This window comes from Stegastes partitus, unplaced genomic scaffold, assembly GCF_000690725.1.
Source record: "Stegastes partitus isolate 25-593 unplaced genomic scaffold, Stegastes_partitus-1.0.2 Scaffold1114, whole genome shotgun sequence".
NCBI lineage: Eukaryota > Metazoa > Chordata > Actinopteri > Pomacentridae > Stegastes > Stegastes partitus.
In genome coordinates this window covers 97,223-114,489 of record NW_007578845.1, presented here as the reverse complement: position 1 = coordinate 114,489, position 17,267 = coordinate 97,223, and the positions used below count along the sequence as shown (strand labels likewise).

Sequence of the window (17,267 nt, the reverse complement as noted above, 5' to 3'; positions counted from 1 at the left end):
AGTCGCAAAAAGGACCTTAACACTAAATGCTTCAGTCCTATAAGAGCTGACTCGGCACTATGACTTCAAATTTAATGTATTTGTGACAAATAATGGCTGCTCCATAGCCAGCTGTTGTCTAAGAAATAATTCTAGACAGCATGGTGGTGACAGATAACCTGTCACATGATGCTCTGGATGAATGATCTGACAATATGATCCTGTCGCCCAAAATGTCTGTTAACTTCTCCAAGTCCTTCAGGAAGAGTGAGACAACATTCTGCAAGCATCAACAATCTAATTAAGTCTGCATGGCACAGATGTGTGACCTGTAAGTGACTTGTGATTTCTGGTTTGTGACTCCACTGCATCTGCTCATTATTGTCTTAAAATAGAAAAATTCAAACAATCCATTCAGTTGTAGAGAGTGGTGCAATTCCTCTACGTTAAAAAGAATGGACAGAATTGAATAAAATATTCCATGCTGTGTTTATATTGTTCTTCAGTGTGTGTGTTTGTGTGTGTGTGTGTGTGTGTGTATTATACAGGCTATTATGTGTGATACAACCAATTTAATTGACTCGAGTCTTACGTTGCTATCAGCAAAGATCATTTAAAATAATCACTATCGTACCTGTTGAGCAATTTATTGTATTTCTTTTGTTATTGAAATCTGTTCACGCCTACGCGCCGGTTGTTATGGACGCCAGCCTCGTCGCTTACAGGAACAAGTCAAAGCTACTTCCGGGTCAAGAAAGTAAATGGGTGTCCACGTGAGTTGTGAAAACGTACAAAGTAAGTACATCGATCTTAAGTCTGCATGTTATAATATCAAGTACAGTTGCTGAAAACGACCCTCATTGTCTGGTTGGCTGATTTGTTTCTTTCTGCGTCGGTTTAACTTTTTAGCTAGTGTTAGCTCGCTAGCTAGCATGGCTAGTTACAATGGAATACACCGTTTTATGAATAAACTTCCGTCCTGCTCATTTTGCATGAAATATAGAAAGTGTTGTTCTTGGTATCAGTGTGGATTCGGTGCATATAAATATGTCGTTGAAGCACTTAACTATGTGTTTAAATTTTTATCTCCGTCTTAGAAGTAACTAAAGCTATCAGATCAATGTACCAGAGTAGGACATCTGAAATATGGTGCAGTGGAAGTATAAAGTAGCATAAAATGCAAATACTCAATCAAAATAAAAGTACCCTAAACTGGAACTTAAGCACAGTACTTGAGTAAATGTACTTAGTTACCTTCCACCACTGCAGAAATCCCACTTTGAATCAGAATAATTTGTGCTGAGCTGGTAGCACTGCAAGTCAGAAGATTTAAAAGTAGTTTTAGGACAGACTTTACATGTCTGTTGTACTGTGAGGCAATGTGTTGAACATAAACACTGCTGAAAAGCCTGAGATTATAGCGCCCTAGTTTATGAATGAATCATAAGTAGTCAACTGTAATCTATCTAAAGACGGGACTAGAATAACCCCCAGAGAAGCTACAGGTGCAGAGAAGGTTGATATGACATCTGTATTAAGCTTGTTCATTAGATTTTCCATATATAAATCAAGAAAATTTACTTTACTGAAATTGTGTTTTTCATATTTTCGGATCATGTATAATTACGTTTTGGGATCACTTTTATCATTTTCAGTCAACTCAATGCTGGAGATAAAGATGGAAAATGGAGAAAATCTGAGTACCTTTATTTCTATTCATGCTATGGGCCCCTATCAGAGACACATTTTATTAACATTGTAGATAGACAAATCTTTATCAAAATTGTTTTTAAAGCAATTGCAAAGCTGAGTTTTTGTTGCAGAGGAGGAGTGAATATCCTGAGTTCAGATCAAACATTCGGACTCACAAGACTCAAACAGCCCATACTAATGCAACCAGCTAACATGTAAAATCTCCGTCACAAAGCTATGTGCTCTATATTTATATATGTGTACTTCCACGAGCACAGCAGTGTCTCTCATGGGCTGCCCGACATACACCTACATCTGTGGCCTGTGAAAGCAGCTACGACTGTCAGAGGACTGGATGTTATTCTTGAAAGCCGATCAGACACAAGTTGCATCCTGCGCTTTGATCCTGTCTTCTTATGCAATCCAAAGCATAATAAAAATAAAAGTACTCAGGTTCTTCCATATTTCTGTCTATTTCAACAGAAATAACTTAAATGCACATTGATCTGACAAAAGAAAAAATACATTTAATTTCCCAGTTTTCTGTAGTATATTTTTATTGTGCAACATCAAACTGTGTGACAAGCATACAGCTATGCATGTGTGTAAGATGTGTATAAAATAAAATAAAATAAAAAGACATGATAGATGGGAGCATAATTGATTCCAATGCGCCAGTGTTTTTTTCTGCATTTGTGTAATAAACATTTTGGCAAATTTCTGTTCCCTGCAGGAGAGGCGACTGACTCTAGAGAGAAACTGATCAGCATTTCCAGCCCAAGCAGCCGGCCAAATCTGTGGTTAGTGTTTAATGCTCTGTTATTCACACTTACACACAGTGTTGATGAGCCTTGTTTTTTTTTTTTTTAACTATTTAATGCCAAAGAAAGGATTTGTGTTGCATGAACTGTATTTCTCTCACCAGACAAATCCGAGGCCAGTGGAAGGGTTGAAAATGAAGGTGGAGGAGAAGCTAATAAAGAAGGAGAAGAAACGCCAGAAAGGACAAGCATCTCTATCTGAAAACACAAATGGTTGTGCTGATGACGGGAACCCAGCAGAGGTGAAAAGAAAAAAGAAGAAAAGTAAGAAGCTCGATGGCATCACAGTAAATGAGGAGTCTTGGGATGGCAGTGGTGAGATGGAAGACAAGAAGAAGAAGAAGAAAGTTGTCACTGATGCTTCAAATGATGTCAATGGTTCAGGACAAGAAGAACAAGTCAAGAAGAAGAAGAAGAAGAAAAAACTGCCTCCTGACAGTGAGAATCAAGTAGAAACTGTACAATGTTTTGTAAAAGAAGAAGAAGTGGAAAAGAAACAAAAGAAGAAGAAGAAAGTAAAGGAGGAGTCTGTACAAATGAAACCAGAAAGTATCGGGACAGAAGATGAGGAAGAACAAGAAGCTGAACAGGTAAATGTGCCGAAGAAAGTCAAGAAAAGAAAAAGTAATATTATTATAAGCCCAGAAGAGACAGAGGAGCCAGTCAAAGAAAAGAAAAAGAAGAAACAGCTGAACCTTCCAGCTATGGATGGAATAAGTGTAACAAAAACAAAGAAGAAAACGTCTGAAAACGGAGTGAAGTTCAAAACACCAGAGACTGAGGTTGAGGAGGTACAAATAAAGAAGAAAGCAAAGAAAAAAGCCAAAAGTGAAGAAGGTGGGAATGAAGTGGAAGCAGCTAAGATCAAAAGCAACAAGAAACAGAGCAAATCTGCTTCAGGGAGCGAGGTAGAAGATGGCAAAATACTCAGCAAGAAAACAGACAAATGTGCAAAAGACGAGATTATTACAATAGACGACAAAGAGACGACGAAGCTAAAGAAAAAACGAAAGAAAGAAAAGTGTAGTATAGCTCCTGTGGAGGTCGTCGAGGAGACGGAGCCAAAGACGAAGAAAAGGAAAAAGGCAAAAGGTGAAGAGAAACAACCACAGTTGAACAAATGTGAAGCGGTTGAGGAGGACGAGCAGAGCAGTGAAAATCTCATCACAGTAGCTGTTGATGCTCCAAGTAGGAAAAGCAAAAAGAAGAAGAAGAAGAGCCCCGCTGAGGAAGAGCAGGTGAATGATGCCGGCACAGACGCAAAGAAGAAGAAGAAGAAGATTAAAGAAGAACCGGAAGAGTCGCAAGTGAGTGAATTTGTCACATGTGGTTGGGATGTGGTTTTAAATTTGTTTTCTTGTTCATGATCTTGGTTTGTGTTTCAGGACTCTCCCCAAGCGGATGTTGTTTTCCTGTCAGCAAAGAGTGGAAACACTGATGAGATCACCATCAACCAGGTGAGCAGGCTCTTCTCATCGCTGTGAATGTGACACTTGTTGTTGTGAATAAATACGATTGGACGTGTAGGAAATACATTTAGTCTATTTCCAGCGGAAAGTTAGGTGAGAATATGGACCACTGAGCATTTCTACACCAGACATATGAAGCCACTATGACAGCACAACTTAGCTTAGCATAAAGACAGGAAACAGCTCATCTGGATTCAAACAAAGGTTAAAAACATCCGCGCCTACGAAACACTGTCCCCCAAACACATTTTGAACTACTTTATGTACCGTTTTATATACAAGGACTTTGGATGAATTTGACGAAAGTTAAAGTAGCACAATATTTGCTAAACCAACAAGTGCATGTAGCAAACCTGCTGAATCTCAATCTTTTGAGTCACGGAGGAACTGTAAGGCTCATCATACGCCTGTGAATCAAAAAAATATTAATATAATTTAGCACAGATGTTTAAATGGCGAGCTGAGAATTTTGTTTTATTTTGTTAGGGTTAGGGTTATAACACCCTAAATGGATTTGAGTTATAAATTGTCATGTGTGGCGCAAATAAAAATGTTGCAAGCGCCGTCTAATTTTTGTGGTTGAACTCATCAGTCCTGCAGTGTCAAAAGGTCAGACATCAGGTGAAGCTAAACGTCTCATGACTGTGTATCAGTGTTATGAACAGAGATGTAAGTGGTGTCAGAGTTCTCATCTTAGTTTCAAAATAACAAATAAGTGTAAGTTCATAAATGTTAACCAGTTGTCAGTGTATGTATTAATGGTATCCTTAAGATAAACTTTGCTCTACTTGTGAAAAGCTCTTTAAACTGCTTGGTGTGTGTGTTTATGCAGTAAATAGTTGAAAAGTTAATCTAATTTGTTGTGGTTTGTCACAGGAAAGAAGACAGGCTTTACAAATGGAGATTGATGAGGCGTCTCAACCTCAAAAACCTGCCAAACCCGTGGTCAGTATTCATCCATTTCCTGTACAGAGAATAAAACTGTGGAATCTCCATGTGGTTCTCTGTCATGAAGGTTTTTATTATTCCACACATGGCGGTTGAAAAAGATAGCTTTTTATTTTTATTTAAAGGTCAAAATTGATGCAGTGGAGACAGAAATGTTTCGACCCCTTAGTCCGATTGTGCATGAAGCCTAAAGAAAAGATTTTCCCACAATGCACCTCAGTCTGAGCTCCAGCTTTTGTAAAAACCCACCCTGCCCCAGATCATCTTTCACTCTGCTCACCCTGAGTTTTCAACAGAGGCCAGAGATATATAGAATTTGATCTCATGTGTAAAATCAGTTGGGCGATTCCTAAAACCTGCCGTGTCGTCTCTGCTCCGCAGGGTTTGGGCCAGTGGAGCACGGCGCAGTTCGACAGCTCCGATCAGCAGCAGAAGTTCCTCCGGTTGATGGGCGGCTTCAAAAAGGGTTTCCAGCCAGCCGGGGCGAGCACAGGAGGAGCGAATATGGCACTGGGAAAGGACGCACAGCAGCAGCTGCAGAAGGGGCTTCTGGGAGAGTTTGAGCGAGCCCACTCTCGCAGAATGGACTTCAGTAACAGGGGAGCAGGACTTGGGTTTAGCGCACCATCCAATAAGAAGTTCTCCATTGATATTAATGCAAGTCGATCAGTTCGCTTTGATGATTGATTGTTTTTTTTACGTGCAGTGTTTTAACTGTTAAATCACACAGTCCTGTCTGCTCTGCTTCACTGGAGGATTCATCGTACAACAGATGACGATTCAAGTGTATATAAATGAGCACAGATGGAGAAACTGGACAGTTTCTATGGAAAGAAAATTGTCAGCTTCCATGTATTTGATTATGATTTCATGTGGGTCAGTGTGACCTTGTAAAACTTCAGTGTTTCGTCTTTCAATTTGAAGAGTTTTTGGCCATTTTATTTTTTTCATCCTTCTGTTATTTAAAACAAATAACGGCAAACAAAGAGAAAACTTTGCCTGTGTGTTTTTGATAGTCACTTTATTTCATTCTTGCACATCTGCTTGAAAGTGAAGAAGGAATAAGAAAAGTCAGAGTACACTTCAAAACAACATAAGCATTACTGCCTGCTTGGTGTTGGCTCATAATCGTTCAGTTGTGATAATGTGCTGGAAAATATCTTGACTATCATAGGCTGTACTTCAGTATTCCGTGCATGGTAGCTGTGTTGTAAATCTGATTTAACGTTAGACTGTCACATTCATTTTTTTCCTTTAAAACTGCTGTGTGGACAACATTTGTCTGTCACGGTACTCAAAACTGGAAATGCTGGTAAGGAGTGAGGAAAAATGAGCCTCAGGACACGAAAATGTCTCAATAAGTCAATGCGTTTGTCAGTTTTATAGACACAGTATTTAAAAGCAAAACAAAACAAAACAAAAAAAACAGGTCTGCTGCATATATGATGACATGCAAAACAAGTGCAGCACTGCCCCATGCAGCCGTTCTGGTCGAATCGGTTACTGCCCGTTGCAATGATCTCTCTGGATACAAAATGCAAAGTGTTCCTTAACATTGGAGTCTGAACCATCTGCACCAACTGCTTCATCCTTCAAGTAGTTCTAGGAGCTTCAGTGAAAAGCAACCAGACTTCTCTTTTAGGTTCTTGAAGGTGTTCTAAAGTTCTAGCTGGTCCCCAGCAGTCAACTAGAACTAAAGAAGATGGATGATGCCTTCAAGAACCTAAAGGAGACGTCCAGTTGCTTTTTACTAAAGCTCCTAGGTTTACCATGAACTGGATGACTAAGGCTCTACACAGACTTCATCCTTTAAGCGACCAATATGACTTCGCCATAACACATATCAGCAAAACTGAGTAAATCCCGCATCTGTGAAAGAAGCCTTCATGTTTTTTTGCTTTGTGACACAGTTTGTCAGCTTCAGTGGAACATCCTGAGTGAACTGATACAGTTCTAATCAGAAAATTTAAAGGCAACTTGGAATATCCACATTGCTGGCATTACATCATTTAGAATGTGTTCTGGCATTTTATGCAGTTTGGTCTCTTCAGGGTTCTCAATACAAAAAGGATGTCACAATGTGCAGAAGGACAGCAGTTACAAAAGTAATTTCGGGCATTAAACCAGTAGCGACCTGACAACTGAGTGGGCGCGTAGCACCAGCGGCGACTCCCCGGTTTGTTTTCTGGCTGGCCAGACCACTTGCTGCATGTCATAACCCTACTCTCTTTAGCCACATCTCCTGTCTCCATCAAATAAAGGCATTAAACGCCCAAAAAAGAAGAATAGACAGACATGAAATCAAAAGTAGCCGATGAATCGCATGTCGCCCAGTCTCTCAGAGCTGGGAGGCTACCTGACGACAGCAACTGAAGAAAGGGGGGGAGGGGGAAGTTGTGTGTTCCTTGTGGTAGAAAGAAGTTTCAGGGCTCTCATGCTTGTAGATACTCAGGTTGCACTCGTGCCACTTTGCGGAACTCTTTGGAGTGTGTTCGCGGGCACTGCATCTCACACCAGCTGATGGGAACCATCTGGGCACCTGGTTTACAGAAAAACATAGTTGAGATGAAATGAAAGAAAATGACAATAATAACATTGAATATTCAATAAGACAGGGTTTATATAGTGCTGCTAGTAACTCTGTGAGGCTGTATTTTCAACACAGCTTTGCTTTAAGCTAAATGCTATTATCAGCATACACCCAATGAAAACGCTAACATGCTGATGTTTACTTGGTGTAGTGTTTGCCGTGTTTAAAACTGCAGCTGCAACATTTGCTAGTGAACATAACACAAAAATGTACAGCTGAGTCTGGAAGCAATGTCATAGTTTGCAAGTATTTGATCATAACCCAAAGTATAAGAGAATTTGAGCTGATTATGATACGACAGGACAGGTCATGGCATCACCAGAGTTATAAAGATAAATCCTCTGAGTAATCTGCATGAGGTTCCACGCATCCAATTAATCATTTTTGAGTTTCACCGCTAACATTAGGTTGCAACTATGAGTCACAGCAGATTCAGAATGAGCATATTTTAAGAAAAGAAATAAAACAAAACTAATCACTTTTGATTTTCACCACTACCACTTCTCTCACAAGTAGTAAAATAATTGTGTTGAAAGCCTTCGTCATCACACATGAGATTACTGTATGCTGGCTCTTGTATGGTTCAGCCAAATCACAGGTATTCCACAGAACATGTTTGTTAATATGGCTCTCTCCGTACAAATGACTTGTGTTCTGCTGCAGTGCTGAAGTAGCAACAACAGGCCTCCTTTCTATCCAGCTATCTAGACAGATACTGCACCACCTTGTGTTCAAACAGGATACTTGTCGTGTCTGTCGAGTTCTCATGTGCTTTGAAGAGTTAAGCAAAATTTTGGACCAAACAGAAGTTTAGCGAGATTTACCTGCTTCACTGTGCGCCACCACGACTCCCAGTTCATTCTCTGCTGTTGTCAACAGGTAGTTAGACTGAACATCGCCGAGAGAAATCTGACATTGCAGGTCAAGGACACAACAACACAGAAGTGCAGCATATAGTAACCACCGAATAAAACAGAATCCGACAATGCAAAGATATACTATTCTTAGTAGTGGCTAGTCTTGTCTAAATTTACTCGTAGTGAATGGGCAGCTGCAACTGATTTCAAACTGACATGTGGAAATGTGTATCTGTCATGCATTATAATCCTCACATGTCTTTTTAAAAAACCAAAACACTCCTAAAGGATCATAACAAGACTCTCTTGAAATGATTTTTCTTGCTGTACATGTGTTACATCAAGCTTAGGAATGTCAGAGAAAAAAAAAAAAGTTAGCAGAGGAAAGCTGAAGGCTGATGAATTGCTTTCACCTTTTACTCTTGAAAAAGGTATTTACTTGTCTTTGCCTCGGGGTCATTCGAAGGATACAACTTTTGCCAAGACGATGTCACCGGGTCTAAAGCTTTTGTACGTCTCCACCTATAACAAACGGGTAACACTTAACATGCCAGCTTGATTCAATAACAGATCCTAGGGAAAAAATGAATTCAACCTTACCTTGTCTTTCTCTGTTGCGCGCACATCTTCTTTTCTGTTGAGCCAGAGAAAGAGAGAGAAAGAGAGCTTGTGGTTAGGAAACAGAATAAAACAATCCCCACAGCGTGCCTCACCGTAGACTCAGTTTTACCTGATCGTTCCTCTGAAGCGGTCCTTCAGCGGTGTGGAGCCTACGTAAAGGATGTGGACTTTGGCGAACCTGGGGTTGATGCTTGTCACCTGTAGAATGGAAAAACAAAAACCTGCTGTGTAACAAAGCACATCTAAACCTAAACTGGATAAAATCAGTTAATCACAACATCAAATTATAAAAACAACTGTATCTGATTCCACTGCATACCTTACAGGTGACTATTGCTCCTACATCTGGTAGTAGTTGTGTTTCCGTTTCTCTCACAACTGAGATCACTGGTAACTAGAAAAAAAAACAATAATAATAACGTGCACAAAGGTCACACAAAACCTGTTCAGCTTTGACTCACAAATTACAGCACTCTGCAGATTCCACTAAAGTCACTGAACAAACCCATTTCAGCTCAGTAATGTTCACAAACATTGCACAACACCTTCACTCTGGCACTCCCTCTTGCCTCATTACTTCTAAAGCTTTCCCCACCCTCACCTTCACCCACCACGCCTCCTCACCTCCTCTCCCTCGTTTTTCCTGAGCACATAGCCTGCTAGTGAGGAGTATATGTAGCCGTGTCGCATATATACTCCTGTGCCGGGAATACAGTCTTCTACACTGCATAGTTTGTCACCTGAAAAGAGCAGATTGATATTGTGCAAGTTGAAGAAACAGTTGTGGTAGTGCCATATGTCAATGTTTTGGTAATAAAGGTGGGCCGTCCCTGCAAGGAAGCACAATTTTACAAAGCAAATGTCATGTGTTTGCTGTTACTTAGGCTGTCACCTACTAGCTGAACAGATCATTCAACAATTTAAGTCAGGATTTGGGTGGATTACTTCAGCATAACACATTTCTAGAGGGAACCCAGTATGTATTTGCAGACTTTTAACAAGAGTTTTGCACAGTTGTGGTGACAGATTTACTGTTTAAGAACACACAGTGGACAGTAGGAATAAAACACAATACAGTTTAACACATCTGACACCTTTGTGCAATATTGCCATTCTTTTTCCCTTCATCTGATGATTTACTTGATCACTCTGAGCTCTCACAACCCATCATTACCATTATGCAATAACAATCCTGCAGGATCTTTCAATGCACGGATATTATCCTACTTCCACCACATATAATTAGACGAAAAATGTTGCATTGTGATAACATTTACTACTAACACCCGCATAATAAGACTGCGGATTTCCCATGGGTGCGTCAAAACATATGAGCAAAGGAATGTGTTATCCTGCCTGAGGCGATGGGCAGGGCAGCTAATGAAACCTGCCGAGGAAAGTAAAAGTCAGAAACTAACAGCGTTGAAAATACTGTAAAAACAAGAGAAACAAGAGACCTGAATACACCTACTCCGTCTTATATTCAGCTCGTACAACTTGCTGTAAGTTGAAATAAAAATAAAGTAGGTGGAAAATACGATAGAGGTGCTGGACGTCACTCCACGCGTGGCAGCTGGAAATAATTAACGGGATTTTTACACTTTCACACAGCTGTTTAACTCTATTTTCTAGCCACGCGGCGCCGCCTACACAATATAAATTTAACAGAGTGTCACCACACGGTCTGAAAAGTGGTGTAACTGCGTCCAAAGTAGTAGAAAATGCAAATTTACGGAACTCACCTGGAACACACAGCTTCATGGGCGACATGTTTTCGAGAAGAGCTGATCGCCCGCCGATTGGCTGACAGGAAGGACTCGAGTGGATTCTGATTGGCTGGTGGCACGGTGAGCGGAAGAAGAAGGAGGACGGCTCCATCCGCCATGTTTGTTGAGGCAGGTTTGGGCACATGCAGGCAGGCACATGCCATGTGTGAATCAATCACGTTTAATCCCTCCAAACTTGGTACTTGCACCATAAAATCATCATATTTTTTTTCGACTGAAACTGCAGCACAAATTTTCCGCAACATGCAGAAGTTATTTTGGATTGTTTTAAAATGATTTGATTATTGCACAATACTTTTAAATTAATGGGTCCAAAATAAAGGGTATACCAATAATATGACTTAACTGTTTTTTGGTACTTAAATTCCAGATTTACATTTTAGTTAAATTCCAAACAGCAGGTATGCTTATTTTACACTAACAAATAATTCAAGCTAACTACCTTGTGCTACAGCAAGCTATTATAGCATACTGTTAGTAGCCCAACATAGTCAACTAGTTTCAGTTTTAGACAGAAAATAATAGATTCACGCTGTCTTTTCTTGCGACTGTCTCACTTTTTACAGTATCCCATATGGTAGTGTTCCATACATCCATCCACATTTATTTATTTTTTTTAATTTTTTTTAAAGAAAATTGTATTGCAAACCAAACCACAAATGCCTGTCGGAAAACAAACAATACCTTCTTTAAATTGTTCAGCAATCTTTTATGACAATGTCAAGGTAGAAATACTCAGCCATGGTGTTGGCTTCTTATTTCACTCGTAATATGTCTTCTGGCACATAAAAACAACCCATGAGCATAAAGGATAGAGGAAGTGTTTAAGCTATTACTCTTTACACAGTACAATTAGCAATGTTACATTTATTAAAAATCTATCAATTGTAGAAGGCTATTGATAATTTGCCACTCAAATTGGAATTTACTACTGCTGTGCCAATCATTGATATTATCCATCCATCCATTATCTATATACCGCTTAATCCTCACTAGAAGTCTGGAGTCTATCCCAGCTGACTTAGGGTGAAGGCAGGGGACACCCTGGACAGGTCACCAGTCTATCACAGGGCTACACTTAGAGACAGACAACCAAGCACACTCACATTCATACCTACGGACAATTTAGAATCACCAATTAACCTCAACATGTTTTTGGACTGTGTGGGAGGAAGCCGGAGAACCCGGAGAGAACCCACACTACACAGGGAGAACATGCAAACTCCACGCAGAAAGATCCCGGTGCCCCCACCGGGACGCAAACTGGCGACCTTTTTGCTGTGAGGCAACAGTGCTACCAACTGCGCCACCTTGTAGCCCATTGGTAGTATTATTGTAATTATTATTATTATTATTAATAATAATGTAAATCCACTATTGCAAGTCATTTGTTTATTTTATTATATGGTCAGTATTTGATTTAAATATTTGAGGATTCTGTTTTGAGACATTATTTCAAAGATGCAAAAACCATATTAAACAATTACCACATTTCTAATTTCCACATTGCTTTCATATTTTCCTTCATTTTTTTGTATTAGAAAATGAGACACCAACGAAATGATTTCATCACATAATGACTCACAACATTTATTCTTTTTCGAACAATGCCACAGCAAACAATATTCAGCAGTGCAGAGCAAACCAACTTGCCCTTTCAACAATAGCCAGTGTTTCTTTATAGGTTATACTGTTCCCACTGAGCTTCACCTACACGGATTGTTCAGAGGGAGGAATACTTAGGACAACTCTGCATGGGTGATCTACGTTTGCTCCTGTTTGCTGGTCCCTAATGTACATTTTGGTCAATGCTTAAACCACATTACAGCTGAAAACCAAAGTCTAGTAATGAAATGCATGATATAGTATGACACAAAGTAAAGACCAATCAGATTGTACGTTTGTGTGATAGCTGGGTATTATTAAAATAAAGTGCACACTGTGTGTCTGTATGTGCGCGTGTCTGCAATGACACAAATAGTAAATGACCTTTTTTTTTTTTTAACTTGACAAAAGAACAGGACATGACTGATCAGCACTCTAGTTCCCACAGGAAGGACGAGTCTATTTCTTGACTTTGCCCTGAGCAGCCACAGCTTCCATGGCCTTCTTGACAGTCTCCTCATCTCCCAGGAACTGCATGGGTCCTACAGGCTTCAGGTTCTTGTCCAGCTCGTAGACTATGGGGATGCCTGTGGGCAGGTTCAGCTCCATGATGGCTTCCTCTGACATACCTGAGAAACAATGACAAAGAGACATGCAGCTCTTATAGTCCAGCTACAGGCAGCTGATACAGACTGAGTGCAACAGTTGATGCTAGCTGGGTATGATATTATGTACAACTGAAATGCATGCCTAAATTTGACAATTTCACAGGTTCTGTATGAAATAAATAGGAAACTAAACTAGTATTTGCTGGGTAAAAGTGTAATATGATTGTAGCTTTCAAAGGGAAATAATGATGAGAAATAACCCTCAAAGGAATGACTGCAAAAGTCAATATTTGAGCGCCGTTCCATCATTATAGTCTATTATTGCTCTGCTAATTATTACTTTCTAAATCTAACTACATCTTAGCTCTGCGATGAATGTAGGGCAATTTCAATGGACAGAAAGTTAGTGTGACCGTTGAAAAAGAAACTGTAGCAGACGAAACTTGTTGAGTTTTCAGAGCTTCAACCAGCATGAAATTTAGAAAGATCACCGGCGTTGACAAAAGAAATCTTACTTTATTCAAAAAAGTATAAAGCATAATAAAATGCACATCAAAACTAGACATACTCTTAGCGATAAATCAACTATGAGTCCCTAAAATGAAAATACTTCAACATATCCCAGTTGACTTGTGTTTAAAAAAAAAATCACTAAAAACAGTAAACATCTGTATTAAATTCAAACTGTAATTCTGCAAAATAACCCTCTATGAATTTTAACTAAACAACTGACTCTTGAGTAATATGAAGACATTCAATAAATGCCAATTTTCGAGAATTCAAGAAGGAATGAACACTTTCAGCACTGGGTAGCATCTCATACGTTTCTATTCTGCCTCTTACCCTCGAGGTGCTTGACGATGCCCCGGAGGCTGTTGCCGTGGGCAGCAATCAGAACCCTCTTTCCCTCCTTGATCTGTGGAACGATCTCTTCATTCCAGAAGGGAAGAGCTCTGGCAATGGTGTCCTTAAGACTCTCACAGCTGGGAAGCTGGTCCTCCGTCAGGTCAGAATAGCGTCGGTCCTACAACAAAAGAGTGAGTCACTGCTGATGTCATGAGGACGCTTGCATGTGTGAGAGACAAAGAGTCAACTTGTCACCGTTTCCCTGAGCTGTCACCTTGCTTATGGCCTGATAGAAGTCGTGTCCCTCATCCATGGGCGGGGGAGGAATGTCAAAAGAACGCCTCCAGATCTTGACCTGAGCCTCTCCGTGTTTGGCTGCTGTCTCAGCCTTGTTCAGCCCAGTCAGGCCGCCGTAGTGGCGCTCATTGAGGCGCCAGGTCCGGTTGACGGGCAGCCACATCTGGTCGATGCTGTCCAGGACAAACCACAGGGTGCGGATGGCTCTCTTTAGGACTGAGGTGTAGCAAATATCGAATTCATAGCCAGCATCTGAGATGAATCAGAGAGGATACAGAAAAGATAAAGAAAAAACATTGGCATTTCAGAAAAGGAGAGCAGTTGGACTAAAGTGTAAATTCACAGCTGCATAGAAATCAAAATGTAGGTTTTATGATGAGACGGAATAATTAGTATCCCAGCCACATGTCACGGGAGTCAGTGATGACTATCTGCACAGTTTACCGCACCTCCACTAACACTTCTGCATTTGCTTTTGCTTAGTCAGTGGCCACGAGGCGCTGGCACACTGTGAGCTCTGCAAGATGTGCCTGCTGGGGATTATTGGGGCACAGAATCCAGCACAGTAAACAGTGAGAATCTCCCACGGCAAACAATAGCCGGTAAACTGATAATAAAGGCATCTGTGTACAGCAATTGAACCTTATCCTCCAACTCTTCCTTAGATCTTACTGACAGGGCTTTATATATTTTTTTTTCATTCATCACAATAAGCCTGCTAAAGAAAAACAAATGCATCATACGTGACATTTGCTCTACAATGACATAAACTTAAGTACAAAAGCTGCCTGTGATATATTATGTTCCTTCATGCTTAGATCAAGGCACCTTTCCGAATAAATCATTTACATTTTTCCTTCAAAAGAAAAATCAGACTTTCGGTGAAATCCTTGTAATCCAGAAATTTAAATTGACTCGTTCAATGAGTACAAGCCACTTTTGTTGGTCTACTACAGTAAATTAGTGGCTCAGTCTTGGTGTCCTGTTCAGTTTGTGAGACATTAGAACAGAACTTAAGGTGTAGAGGCATTTGAATCTGAAATTTCCCAGCAAAAATCATTGTGGGTATTTGTCCCCTGCCTATCTCTGCAGTTACAGCAACACACAAACCTCACAAATTCATGGCACAAAGGTGACATACTGTAACAGCTATCAATACATAAAACACATCTGTAGTAGTATTCTGTTTACTGTAAAATGATTGATGTAAATGAAAGCAGCAGACGGCATTAATTCTGTGCTGGACTGACTAACTAGATGCCTGAGGCCATCTGAAGGAGAAGTTGAGTGACATGTTTGTTCTTTTTTAAGGCTGGCAGAGATACTGATTATTAGTGATTAATGACTGATAACTGATGTTTGGAACAGATTTACATTTGCAGTAAAAATGAAAATCCTGGTGTCAAAATTTTGAACAAAAAAAAGCTCCAACAAAAACAAAACTTACTGAAATGCCTTTGCCTAATTACGTGTAATAAAAGAGAGAACAACTCAGCATTCATCCTTCAGGCTATTACTTGTCATGCGTAATCAATCAGAGAGTTCTGTGGGTTGGAAATTAACCAGGATCACAGAGCGGTGAACAGATATAAACAGGACCAAAGAAGTGCACTTCGATTTCTTTTGTTTTTTTCAAATCTGAAATCAGTTTTTTTGAAAGGTAATCGATACCATTTTTTTTTTTTTTTTAGAAAATCACATCCATCCTTAATTTGCAGCATCTATTCTCCATGTGATTTTATTTTAAACTGCAACCATCTGGATTATGACTCACAGCTTTGGAAATTATTATTGGATCACTATTTTTTGCCTCTTCCTTTATGGTTCTTGGTGGATCCGTGCTGTGATTTCCCCCTGAGGTAATAATGGACAGCTGTTTGCTGATTCTAAGCCGGTTAGCTACGGTTCTCTCGCTGTATCCGTCTTAATTAAGCACCAAGATGCCCATCTCATCTCTCAATTTACTTCTCCTGGGCATTGCTGAGTGATAATTTCATTTGAAACAACTGTTGAATGCAGCTCATGCACAAACAAACGGTGAATCAAAAAATGTTTTCAGCCGTCTAGCGTGAATTTTGACATTTTTACACATTCAATTTAAAAACAGAATTTATTGCATGCATTGAATCTTTATAAGAATTTTTAAAAGTGTAAACTAGAAGATGCTGGAGATATTTAACTTGTGTGATAAAATTCAAACAGAATGATCTATTTTAAAAGCCTGCTGGGTAGACTTTGTAAAGAAAACAGCAGGTGGTCTAATAATTTGTTATTAAGAGGCTTTCTTATAAATTCTTATTTGCTGTTAACTTGCCCTGCATTTTAAACAGTCCATCATTGCTGTATTTTAAGTTAATTTTATGCATTTCCTCTTGTCTATTGTTTTGACTTTTTATTCCTTATATGTATTCTTTTACATAAGTGTACATTTTATTGCGTGTAAATCACTTTGATTCGCTGGTTTTAATAAGTGCAATGCAAATGAGCTGTTTTATTGACAGCCCACAGTGACCCTCCATCCTGCTGTGCCTCATGTCGCAGTGGAACCACTACCTGTTCCCCAGCACAGTTGCATAAGCTTGCAGCGGCTTTAATCCAATGACCGAGAGAAAGCCCGATTAGGCCGCGTGACATTATCTCATACGGTACCTTTCAGGGCCTGTCCTCCCCTCTTGGCCTCCTGCTCCCCGGTCTCACTCAGATCCGCGTCGAACCACCCACAGAAGCGGTTCTCCTGGTTCCAGCAGCTCTCTCCATGGCGGATCAGCACCAGCTTGTACGCGGCCATCCTCGCTCCGATGCCCTCTGCGCGGTGTTTCCGGAAACTTCGGGGAAAGAGACTCTTCCTAGAAGGCGGAAGCGACGCTAATAAACCGGTCCGGACTCCGCCGCGACACCAGAAGCGGCTGCAGAGGAACTGGAGCGGTATTTTAGTTGTAAATGTGGAGTGATGGCGGGCGAGTGGGTTCCGTTGAATTGGCTCGGCTGGTCGAACTTGACAAGCGCTCACGATCCGACTGCTCTTCCTCTCTTCCTGCTGCTCTCCGCCAATCAGAGACCGAGCTGAGCGCGCCGGAGGAGGAGGGAGGCAGGAGGATGCGCACAGAGGCACGTCCGCACAGCCATCAGGTCATCCGGTCCGCTGCA

The 17,267-nt window shown here is 40.4% G+C and overlaps 3 protein-coding genes across 5 annotated transcripts; 1 reads left to right on the top strand and 2 right to left on the bottom strand.

Moving 5' to 3' along the window:
* The first annotated feature begins 706 nt into the window (after window positions 1–706).
* knop1 (lysine-rich nucleolar protein 1) lies at window positions 707–6,327 on the top strand. Of its 3 annotated transcripts, none has more exons than XM_008296256.1 (6): window positions 707–774; window positions 2,405–2,471; window positions 2,597–3,799; window positions 3,878–3,949; window positions 4,838–4,906; window positions 5,291–6,327. In XM_008296256.1, the coding sequence occupies exons 3-6, from the start codon at window positions 2,627–2,629 to the stop codon at window positions 5,594–5,596; spliced, it is 1,620 nt and encodes a 539-aa protein (XP_008294478.1). In that variant the 5' UTR covers window positions 707–774; window positions 2,405–2,471; window positions 2,597–2,626; the 3' UTR covers window positions 5,597–6,327. The 3 variants fall into 3 exon arrangements, with proteins under 3 accessions (XP_008294478.1, XP_008294480.1, XP_008294479.1); XM_008296258.1 differs by having other exon boundaries at window positions 729–752; XM_008296257.1 differs by lacking the exon at window positions 707–774 and adding an exon at window positions 790–846.
* exosc1 (exosome component 1) lies at window positions 5,914–10,768 on the bottom strand. Its single transcript, XM_008296259.1, has 8 exons — window positions 10,720–10,768; window positions 9,602–9,717; window positions 9,297–9,371; window positions 9,087–9,175; window positions 8,957–8,990; window positions 8,828–8,878; window positions 8,324–8,408; window positions 5,914–7,448 (listed from the first exon to the last, which is right to left on the bottom strand). The coding sequence occupies exons 1-8, from the start codon at window positions 10,745–10,747 to the stop codon at window positions 7,342–7,344; spliced, it is 585 nt and encodes a 194-aa protein (XP_008294481.1). The 5' UTR covers window positions 10,748–10,768; the 3' UTR covers window positions 5,914–7,341.
* Window positions 10,769–12,325: 1,557 nt separating this feature from the next.
* On the bottom strand, window positions 12,326–17,158 carry pgam1b (phosphoglycerate mutase 1b). The gene is made up of 4 exons (XM_008296255.1): window positions 16,770–17,158; window positions 14,098–14,372; window positions 13,821–14,001; window positions 12,326–12,998 (listed from the first exon to the last, which is right to left on the bottom strand). Exons 1-4 carry the CDS (start codon window positions 16,906–16,908, stop codon window positions 12,829–12,831), a joined length of 765 nt encoding a protein of 254 aa, XP_008294477.1. The 5' UTR covers window positions 16,909–17,158; the 3' UTR covers window positions 12,326–12,828.
* Window positions 17,159–17,267: the final 109 nt, after the last annotated feature.

Coding starts and splice junctions, on each gene's coding strand:
- knop1 (XM_008296256.1), top strand. CDS start 2,627: ATGAAGGTGGAGGAGAAGCTAATAAAGAAGGAGAAGAAACGCCAGAAA. Junction 3,800..3,877: donor AAGAACCGGAAGAGTCGCAA/GTGAGTGAATTT, acceptor TTTGTGTTTCAG/GACTCTCCCCAAGCGGATGT. Junction 3,950..4,837: donor ATGAGATCACCATCAACCAG/GTGAGCAGGCTC, acceptor GGTTTGTCACAG/GAAAGAAGACAGGCTTTACA.
- exosc1 (XM_008296259.1), bottom strand. CDS start 10,747: ATGTCGCCCATGAAGCTGTGTGTTCCAG. Junction 9,372..9,601: donor GGAAAAACGAGGGAGAGGAG/GTGAGGAGGCGT, acceptor TTTTTTTTCTAG/TTACCAGTGATCTCAGTTGT. Junction 8,879..8,956: donor GCGCAACAGAGAAAGACAAG/GTAAGGTTGAAT, acceptor CGTTTGTTATAG/GTGGAGACGTACAAAAGCTT.
- pgam1b (XM_008296255.1), bottom strand. CDS start 16,908: ATGGCCGCGTACAAGCTGGTGCTGATCCGCCATGGAGAGAGCTGCTGG. Junction 14,373..16,769: donor GGGAGGACAGGCCCTGAAAG/GTACCGTATGAG, acceptor GATTCATCTCAG/ATGCTGGCTATGAATTCGAT. Junction 14,002..14,097: donor TCTATCAGGCCATAAGCAAG/GTGACAGCTCAG, acceptor CTTTTGTTGTAG/GACCGACGCTATTCTGACCT.